General features: G+C 32.5%; 2 protein-coding genes and 1 long non-coding RNA gene across 7 annotated transcripts; 2 read left to right on the plus strand and 1 right to left on the minus strand.

Annotated features, from left to right (window-relative positions):
• Positions 1 to 1783: 1783 nt before the first annotated feature.
• Positions 1784 to 3803, plus strand: LOC147934252 (uncharacterized). Its single transcript, XM_087472557.1, has 4 exons — positions 1784 to 1970; positions 2442 to 2984; positions 3342 to 3615; positions 3704 to 3803. The coding sequence occupies exons 1-4, from the start codon at positions 1784 to 1786 to the stop codon at positions 3801 to 3803; spliced, it is 1104 nt and encodes a 367-aa protein (XP_087328683.1).
• Positions 3804 to 4924: 1121 nt separating this feature from the next.
• LOC104723895 (uncharacterized) lies at positions 4925 to 6509 on the minus strand. 5 transcript variants are annotated; one of them, XR_015571679.1, is made up of 5 exons: positions 6258 to 6509; positions 6060 to 6133; positions 5783 to 5846; positions 5594 to 5703; positions 4925 to 5499 (listed from the first exon to the last, which is right to left on the minus strand). It is a non-coding gene; the product is annotated as an uncharacterized LOC104723895 (long non-coding RNA). The 5 variants fall into 5 exon arrangements; XR_015571678.1 differs by lacking the exon at positions 6060 to 6133 and having other exon boundaries at positions 5640 to 5699; XR_002034375.2 differs by lacking the exon at positions 6060 to 6133 and having other exon boundaries at positions 5594 to 5699.
• A 130-nt stretch (positions 6510 to 6639) lies between these two features.
• LOC104723897 (cytochrome b561 and DOMON domain-containing protein At4g12980-like) lies at positions 6640 to 8434 on the plus strand. The gene is made up of 3 exons (XM_010442336.3): positions 6640 to 7398; positions 7493 to 7747; positions 7899 to 8434. Exons 1-3 carry the CDS (start codon positions 6751 to 6753, stop codon positions 8169 to 8171), a joined length of 1176 nt encoding a protein of 391 aa, XP_010440638.2. The 5' UTR covers positions 6640 to 6750; the 3' UTR covers positions 8172 to 8434.
• The last annotated feature ends 2272 nt before the right edge of the window (positions 8435 to 10706 follow it).

Genomic DNA, 10706 nt, shown 5'->3' on the forward strand with positions numbered 1-10706 from the left:
GACTTGACTAAGCTCAGCAAGTTAAATTCAAACAAATATACTTCAAATTTAAACATGATAAAAATGGGTAAATCTCAAATACTAATACAAATCTGAAATTGGTACTTTTACAGCTAAATCAATCTTAGAGGCAACTTCTAGACAGATAGGATCGATGGAATCATGAACGATATCTGTATCAAAGCGAGAATCGAGGATCTGAGCGGAGGAGAAATAAGATTTCTTCAGGAATTGGCTAGCGCAGAAATCAGATTGGAGACGCTTGAACTTCTTGTCTACCTCCTTCATCCAGCATGACGTCTTCATTTCTACATCCTCCTTCACATCGAGAAACTTCGGTGGTGGTCTCAACAACATAGAAAAAAACGGTGACGACCGCTCCCCCTCCCCCAATTCTAATCTAGCAAGACGCTTTGCCAGCCGTAAGCTTTGAAAGCTTCACCTGAATCTATGAAAAACTTAAGTTTAATATTCGATAAGTTATTTAAAAGATATAATTAATTTATATTTATTTATATCACAAATGCTAGTTTTGAGAAATTTGAGAGTATGTGCTAGGTTTGGAAGAAAAACTTAGATTAGTGCTATTTTAGGGTATTTCTCAATTTAAATTTGTTTTTCTAAACCAAATTTTACTTTCAAACTCATTAACAATAAGCTTAATTAACACTAATCTAGTGCTCATTCACCAACAATTCAAAAGATGAGATAAATTTATTAAATAAAAAACCTAATAAAACTTCATTTTTAAACTGAATATATCTACATGAATAATATACTGTTTTCTTACATAAAAATTGTATTTATAAAAAATAAGACCTAAAAAAATTAAATTTATAAAAAATAGATTTTATATTAAATACTTAAAACTTTCAACCAGACCCGACCCACCCATAAATCAGCCAAAGCATTTGCTTTAGGCCACACAATATAGGAAAATTTTTAGGACTACATCTCCAAGTGATTAGGTAGGTCATCTGGCTATGTGTCCTGCAATTAAGTAGCTTATCATTGGTTTGAGCCTTACACGCTGCACCTTCTTTATTACATTTTTTCCCCTTTTACAATTTTTTTTTCTTTTGCTTATGTTTTTGTTTTCTTTTTTTTTTTGGTAAGAGTTGTCGAATTTTTTTAATTAAGTTTGTATAATTCCTATTTTTAACAATAAAATCTTCAAATATTAAATTCTACAAGATATTAAAATATTCAACTTCTTCAAACAAAACTAAAATTAAAAATTCTACACAAAACATTGATTATTGCTGCTGCTGGGTAACTGGGTAAGCTTTTGTTTTTTCTCCGTCTTAACTTTAATCCTTACTTTATTATAATAATACTATATTATCAACTGTTTTAAATTATTATCAAATCAAAGGTTATGATTAAAAAATAATAAATGTATTTGGGAATTAGGGATCGCAAAACCATGTTCGTCTCGTTCTCTTTACACCAATAATCTTATGTTTCTATTTTAGTTTTAATAAAATTAACTCTTTCATGATTATATGTATATGTTTTGTTTGTGATGATGCCTCTGGTTAGTTTCAGAACACATGTCCATGGACATGAAAAAAGACAAAAGAAAAAAAAAAGAGAAGAAGAATCAACTAAGTCTCAAACTAATGACATGTTCAAGTATGTCACTGTAACAAAAAAATCCAGAATTAATGATGAAGTTGTTGAAGATGAGATAAACGAGACTAGCGATGAGAATCCTGCTTTTGAAGATGTTGATGATGTTGAGAAAGAGTTGCACACTGACGAGCCACATTGAAGCGTTAATATGGATTTAAACATGGAGCAACATGTGAATAAAGATTCGACAAACACCCAAGAAGATCAAAAGGAGTATGTGGATATTCATGATCCAGGAAAATGGGCAAAGATCAGACAAAATAAGAGATTTATTGGTGAAAATGGTCCTCCCGCTAAACCACCAAGTAGTTATCTATTTCCGAAAGATAAAATTGGTAGTTTTTTTTCTCATTCATCTTATACAAGAAAAATGAGCAATGGAGAACAACATGATAGGCGATGGTTAATTTACTCAAAATCAAAAGATCTTATATTTTGTTTTTGTTGTAAATTGTTTAGTCATGAAAAAAATCCTTCTTTATTGGCAAGTATCGGCAATAATGATTGGAGAAATAGTTTGGCGCGGTTAAGAATTCATGAAACTGGTCATGAACATGTTTTATGTATGACTAGGTGGACATAGCTAATAACAAGACTGCAAAAGAAGACAACCATTGATAAATAGTTGCAGGAAGAAATTAACAGGGAGAGATAACATTGGAGAGATGCGTTGCTTAGAATAATTGCAGTAGTTGAAACTCTTGCTACTAGAAACATAGCATTCTGCGGAGAGAATGAGAAGATTGGTGATCCGAAGAACAAAAACTTTTTGGGTATGATTGAGGGGATTGCGAAATTTGATCCAGTAATGAAAAAGCATTTTCGTCGGTTTAAACAAGGTGAAAGTCAATGTCATTACCTTAGTCATAAAATTCAGAATGAGTTGATTGAGATGCTTGCACATGAGATTAAGGTCATGATCATCAACAAGATTCTAGAAGCGAAGTATTTTGTGGTTATTCTCGATTGTACTCCTGATGTTAGTCGTAAAGAGCAATTGACTCTTCTTATTCGATGTGTGGATACCTCGACAACCTCGCCCAGAATTGAAGAGTTATTTTTGACATTCTTAGTAGTCAAAGATACATCAGGAAAAGGACTTTTTGCCATCTTGCAAGAGGCAATGATTGATCTTAAGTTGAAAATTGATGATGTCAGAGGGCAAGGATATGACAATGGGACAAATATGAAAGGAAAATATAAAGGAGTGCAAAGCCGCTTGCTTGAAGTTAATCCAAGAGCATCTTATGCTCCATGTGGATGTCATAGCCTTAATCTAGCACTTTGTGATATGGCTTCCTCATCTACAAAATCTGTGTCATTTTTTGGGATTGTTCAACGTCTTTATTGTTTGTTTTCGTCATCAACTAAGAACTGTGATATATTCAGGGAAATGTTTAGTGGCATTACACTATAACCATTGTCCAAACTCGCTGGGAAAGTCGGATCGACAATGTGAAACCTATAAGATTTCAAGCTCCAAAAATACGAGATGCCCTATTTTATTTGGCTGAAAATTGTGATAATCCAATGCATAGAAGCAAACCTGAATCTCTTGCAGAGAGTGAAGTACTTGGAATTGGAGGGGTTTGATTTTTTGTTTGGAATGGTTATTTGGCATGAGCTCCTTTCTGCTTTTAAAATTGTAAGCAATCTCCTTCAATCAAAGAACATGGATATTGATGCTGCTATTTTTTAACTAAAAGGGTTTGTTTCCTTCTTGAAAGATTATAGAGAAACTGGTTTTGAGCGAGCGAAAGTTGAAGCTACACAGATCGCAAATGAAATGGAGATTGAACCTGAATTTAATGTAAAGTCGAAACGTTCCAGAAAAAGGAAAAGACATTTTGATGAAGATGTTCAAGACATTGATGAAGGTACGGTTTTACAAGGTGAAGAAGGCTTTAGAGTCGATTATTTCCTAAACATCATTGATCAAACGATTGTTTATGTTGAGACACGATTTGAACAATTTGAAAGGTATGAGCAGATTTTTGGATTTTTATTTGATTTAAGAAGTTGACATCAACTAGTGATGATGGGTTGTTGGAATATTGTGTTAAGTTAGAAGCATTTTAACGCATGGTGAGCATTCTGATGTGGATGGAAAAGATGTATTCTTAGAGCTTAAACTTCTAACAAAAGTTTTACATTGTTCAAGTTTTTAATAACTTTTAAAATATTGTTTAATTATATCTTAGTATTTTAATGAATTTTTTTTAATTAGATTTTACATAGAAAATATGCTTTAGGCCACCAAAATTCAAGGACCGGCCCTGATTTCAACCGTATGTTCCAAAAAATTTGATTATTAATTGTTGGCTTTATTTGTTTAGTCCATGGGTCATGCCTGCGTGAAAGAAAATCTAAACTATCTTGAAGGATTCTAGAGCTTCTGCCATCTTTACTTGTATTTGAAAATAGAAAAATGAGATGTTATGTTTAAAGCTTAACACAAAAATTTAGGGCCTTAACTTTCTTCGTGTATAATAAATATAGCTAGCGGTTCAATGATACCGCAAAAGAGATACAAGAGGATATGTCAATCTCTCAGAACGATAGGTGACTGAATAGAGTTAGCAACCAATGACAGTTAATTACAATCAGAGAGTTCCCTGAAATTCTAGTCAACATCTAGTCATATGTTATTTTACTTAAAATAATATTCCATCTTTAGATACATATGATAGAAAATTCAGAAAATTTTGGAAATAAATGATTTAATACTCTGTTTTTTTGGACCAACTAAGATTTAATACTATCTCAAAACATGCGTTCACACATTAAAACATGCTAGTTACTTAGAAAATAATAATGTGAATTAGAATTTATTTATTTAGAATGAACACCTATTAAAACAATAATGTGAATTGTAATTTATTTTAATAAAAGATATATAAAATACCCTATAAATATATAAAAATCCTCATATTTCGAAAGCCAACAATACATTTAGATCCTTAGTCTTAGGTCAAACATAATAACTGTCAACTAATCTGATTATGTTCTGTTTCACGACCTTCCAGAATCAGACAACAACAACAAAAAAGTTCGTTTTGCTGTTTTGTTTTTTTTGTTTTTTTTTTTCCGAAAATCAAAAAAGAAAAAAAACTTCAAAATAATAAAAGAAAAAAATATACAAAAACTTAATTAACTGAAAACACATGTGTATCGTAGATTTAGATACAAGCTATAAGATCATGTCCAATGGAGCAATCCATATGGATTACTCAAAATTAAACTAATCATATAATTAATACTAAAATAATCAAAGCAATCTACTAAGAACTTTAAATAAATCACTCTCCACTAGAGAACTCTTATCAAATTTTTACAAATTTACAAATTTACAAATTAAACATATTTTACAAATTTTTGCCAAGATTTGCTCAACATCAAAGAGTGCATCTATAAAGGCAAACGTAGACAACAACAAACAACACTTAACTCATTTTCCACTGTATTAAATCCATCATTTAAGAAACACCAACAACTACAAGCATGGGCAATAGTTCTCCATGTTTTAACCTCATGGAACAAGTGCAAGCACAATTAAAGGACTGGGTCTTAGATGAGCCTAGCAAGCTTGACTCAGGAGAGGACATGGACGCAAACAATTTGGCTGCAGAGAGTTCATCTAAACTCCAGAAACATGCGGAAGAAACTAGACAAGAGTTCAACTAAACTTATAGCTCCAACATTGACTTAATTTATTTTTCGGATCCTAGGCAAGCAAAAGTACATATGAGATATAGAGAAAAGAAACTTGTTGTAATCCAGAGGCCAAAGAAGAAGCCTCAGTGCATTGATGGAAAGAGCCTCCATCTCTGACGATAGAGCTGTTTACCTACTAGCCTCTTTACTCTACAAAGGTTTAAGTCAAAGAAATCAGAAGAAAACAAAGAGGGAGACATATAGGAGATTGTAATAGAGAGAGAGAGAGAGAGAGCTCATGGACCTGTTGAAGACATCTTTCAAAGCAATCACCAGTAGTCTATACTAACCTCATCTTATGCAAAATCAGAAGGAAACTCCTCTAATGCTTTCCTATGTTGCTCTTCAATCTATCTAAACAAAATCAAAACACAGAAAATCCTAAATCACTTACCAGGCATATGGTATTGAAAAGAGAAAAAAAAAACCTTACTTCTTCATCCTCCTCAAGGATAAGCGACGAATCTTTCAAGAATGTTGCTTGAGATACAAAATCGCTGCAAAAAAAAAACTTATGAATACTTGAGAATCTATCAAACTTGATTCATAATAAGATGATTAATGCACTGCAGAGATGGATCCGATCATCATTGGCTTAGAGCCACAAGATATATCCTAATGCCGAAACTCAACGCAAGTCTCCCCAACAACTATATCCTAAAAGGAAATAAAACCAAACAAAACATATATAAAATCGAACTACATATCACCTAATCTCTAGCTTCTTCATCTTCTTGCAACCGGATACAATACAATTCGAAGAAATCAAATCAAACTGCAGCAGCTACATCGATTCAAATCAAGTATAAAAGGTATCAACATGACTACACAGACACACAATTCAGGCTCAAAACTCAAGAGTTACCCAGAAACTCAAATTTAGGGGAAAAGAAAAAGGAACAAATTACCGGATACCACCAGCGATGTTCCCCACGACCGCCACCACATTGCCACGATTACCACCGCCGCCGTGTCCTCCACCACGATGAGCACCACCGCGACCGGAGGAGAAACCTCCCACACGACAACCACCTTGAGAATTAGGACCGTAAAAAGGCATGGCCTTGCAATGATTTCTATGGATTTGTTCAATGATTTCTTTGGATTTAAGAGAGAGGGAAGTATCACGAAAGAAAAGAAAGAGAGAGAGAGTCGGGAGAGAGAAAAAAAGAAATCGGGAAAAAAAATTGTTTTTCTATTTACTCATTATCCAATAAAATATTGACACGTAATGTGTCTTATTGGATTCTTCCGTTACCTTAATAAAAATCGATTCTCTGAAAAGTGGACATATTTTAAGGTTTTTGATTTATTTTTAGGCCTTAAAAAGATTGAGTAACGCCTAAAGCAACTCCACTGGACTTGCTCTACTTAACGGTTACTACAACTCATCTCATCATCATGGCGTCTTCTTACCTTAGAATCTCTCTTCCCTTTGTCTTCTGGGCTTTGCTACTCTCACCGGCTGTGTCACAGTCATCATCTTCTTGTTCGTCACAGACATTTTCCGGCGTCAAATCTTACCCTCACTGTCTCGACCTCCCTGATCTCAAAGCCTTTCTCCATTACTCCTATGACGCATCTAACACAACCCTCTCCGTTGTTTTCTCTGCTCCACCTTCAAAGCCTGGTGGATGGATCGCTTGGGCTATTAACCCTAAATCCACCGGCATGGCTGGATCTCAAGCCCTCGTTGCCTCTAAGGACCCTAAAACCGGCGTCGCCTCCGTTACCACCCTCAACATCATCTCATACAGCTCTCTTGTTCCCTCGAAGCTGTCGTTTGAAGTGTGGGACGTTAAGGCCGAGGAGGCGGCTAAAGACGGTGGAGCTTTGCGGATCTTTGCGAAGGTGAAGGTTCCGGCGGATGTGGCGGCGAAAGGGAAGGTTAATCAGGTTTGGCAGGTCGGACCTGGAGTGTCCAATGGAAGGATAGCGGCTCATGATTTCAGCGGTCCAAATCTCAACGCGATGGGAGCACTCGATCTGACCGGAGCCACCCCATCAGTCCCTGTTTCCGGAGGCGGTGAAGGGAACTCTAAGAGAAACGTGAGTTTTTATTTGATTACATGATTTTGTTTTAAAACCGTTCTCTCCAAAACTTTGGATCCTTTGGCTTATCGATTTGAATCTGAATTTGTAGATCCATGGGATATTGAACGCTGTGAGTTGGGGAATTCTGTTCCCAATTGGAGCCATGATAGCTAGATACATGAGGATATTTGAATCAGCAGATCCTGCTTGGTTTTACCTCCACGTGTCATGTCAGTTCTCGGCGTACGTCATCGGTGTAGCCGGATGGGCCACCGGACTTAAGCTAGGTTCCGAATCCAAAGGTATTCAGTACAACAGTCACCGAAACATAGGCATTGCTCTCTTCTCTATTGCCACTCTTCAGGTAATTATTAAACCAATGCTAATCCTCATTAGGACCATGCATTAGAGTGTTATTTGTTATACTAGTGGATATTGCAAGTTGGCCAATAGAAAAAATATGTTTTGTTCTGTTGTTGAACTATGCTTTTGTATCTTTTTGCGCGTGTTTAAAGATGTTTGCGATGCTATTGCGGCCAAGGAAGGACCACAAGTTTAGATTCGTTTGGAATATTTACCACCACGGAGTTGGATACTCTATCCTCATCCTTGGAATCATCAATGTTTTCAAAGGTCTTAGCATCTTAAACCCAAAGCATACTTACAAGACGGCTTACATTGCCGTGATTGCGACCTTAGGAGGCATTACTTTACTCTTGGAAGCTGTTACTTGGGTCATTGTCCTCAAGAGAAAATCTGCTACTTCTACTAAGCATCCTAAGCCTTAACCCGTGTTGGCACTTGGTATAGTTCAAAGAGTTTGTATTGTTTTATTTATTTTCATTTGAGTTAGAAACTACATTATATCTTTCTCCACAAATCATGATTCATCCCTAGACATTGCTTGTTTTGATGATGATGACTACTGCTTTTGAGGTTTATGTATAGTAGGAGAAAAGAAACATATATATGTATTAGACTATTAGTGTTTGTGTTTTTTTTTATCGTTTGTTATTGTGATTTAAAGTACTTGTAGGGAATTTTTTAAAAACTTCTATCTTTCCAATCCTTTTTAGATGTCTGAGATTATGACGAAACGAAATATGATCAAAAGTCTACGTGGGGTAAAAACACTTGTCATAAGATTTATTTTTGGGTATTTTGAGTGATGATAAGTTATCATTGATGACGTTTAAAACTTTAATGCGTCCACCTACTACCGAATCAGCTTTAATACATCCCAATTTCATCTATACATTACGAGTATATATTTTTTTTTTCAAATTTTAGTGGAATACTTTTATAATTTTTTTTACAGATGAAATTCAAATTCTAGTGGAATTCTCTTTCAAAACTTTTTCAACATTGTTTCCACTTTTCTTTCCTAAAAAAGTGGTTTGCACTTTGCGGTCTACCCAGGATTGACTCACATATTACACCAACACTAGATTTTAAGTCGTGATACATTGCATGATAAATTATTAATGAGTAACAAATTGAAAATTCAAATTTTACTTTATTTGTTAAATTTGCTTGTTTTCTTTAATGTTTAAGATTAAGATTATATAATTGTATTTTGATTATTAATTTTACTAGGTTTTAACCCGCGGTACACTGCAGAACTATATTTTTTAAAGTAAAATAAAAATGTAATTTTTTAAATAGATTAACTATATATATGACTAATGTTTTGTAAATTTTAAATATATATCCCCCTTATATCTATATATTATATAGGTTTACCGGTTTAAAAAGTTTAGGTTTACCGGTTTAAATTGTTAAATTCAGAATATAACATGTGGTATACCGTAGTACTGTTTGTTTATTTTACATAATCGTAATTTAATAAAATTAATTAGATATACCTAATATTCAAACGTCGATGGTGTTAATAAAATAATGAACTGATGATTTACCAACAGTTAATAAAATAATTTTTAATTTATATTAATACCCAAACCAATCCCGCTAAATAACCAAAAGCTATTTTTCTTCTTTGTTTAAGTACAACATGCACGTTTTTCAAAATCCAAATAACGAAAATACAAAAAAATATAGTACCAAAAATCTTGCTAATCAAGTATACATTATGTTCAAAATATCTTAATTTTAGAATTGTTTACATATGATTCATAAATAAGTTATGAAATATGATAATTCTTTTTATTTATTATTTTTTTTTTTGGCAGATAAAATGGACAAATATGTATTGAAGATTAATTTGGGATTTGCACATACATTTTTATTGTTAGCATTAAATATTGTAATGAATTAAGGAGATATTTTAGGAAATATTTAGGAATTTTACAAAACAAATATTTAATGAGATATTGTAATTAGTTGTTGATTGATTAAGGAGATATTTTAGGAATTTTTTTCTGCACAAAATCTTGGTTTTAAATTTCATTTTATAAATTAAAATTAAAAATATTTATTGTTAATGGCATGTCTGTAAATAAGTGTGAACTTCAGGATTTATTTCATAAATGTGTCCAAAAATGTATATATAGATGATTTAATCTGCAGCATACCGCGAGACCATTTGAGTTTTACAAAATATTAATTTAATCAACTTAATTAGATATATTTATGACTCTAATATTGATATTGTTAACAAACTAATGAAATGATGTTTTGCAAGTATATCACCGAATTATTGACATTTTAACTTTTTAAGAATTTAAATTCTTTAAAATTTCTAAATTTAAATGTCTGATAAATCAAGCTCTTTACTAATTCGTATTCGAAATCATTTTGGTTTCTTTTATAGTATGACTCTAAATCCTTGACATATATTTCCAAATGATGTGGGATATTTGAATACACATTTTTTTATTCATCGATTGAGTAAAATATGTCTGTTAAAAAAATTTGAATCACATCATATGTCGAAAAAATCACAAATTTTATCAAATAAATGTATTACATAAAAATTTAAAATAATTTAAATATAATATCAAATAAAAGTGAAAGGAGAATCATATATTTATGTTTGAATTAGGTAGAGATATTTATGGAAACTTTATAAAATTTAAAAATATTTTTTTTCAAAGACCTTTCATACAAGTAAATATAACTAAAAGAATAGATTGTCTAATGTACTTCAAAAATGTTAATATAGATTTGGATTATGGTCAAATAAATTAGAAGCAGTTTTTAAACATAATTTAAAATATTATTTGTTTTTGGAATCTTTTATTGTATAAAATACAAGCCACTATAACAATAATAACTTGACATGTCAGCAAAACCAATTTTTTTTTTAAATATCTAAAATAAAAAGTGATCGTAGAGAAAAAAAGGATTAAATCACAAATAAAGCT

Source organism: Camelina sativa, chromosome 11 (genome assembly GCF_030686135.1).
Source record: "Camelina sativa cultivar CO46 ecotype springtype chromosome 11, ASM3068613v1".
In the NCBI taxonomy this organism is placed as follows: Eukaryota; Viridiplantae; Streptophyta; class Magnoliopsida; order Brassicales; family Brassicaceae; genus Camelina; species Camelina sativa.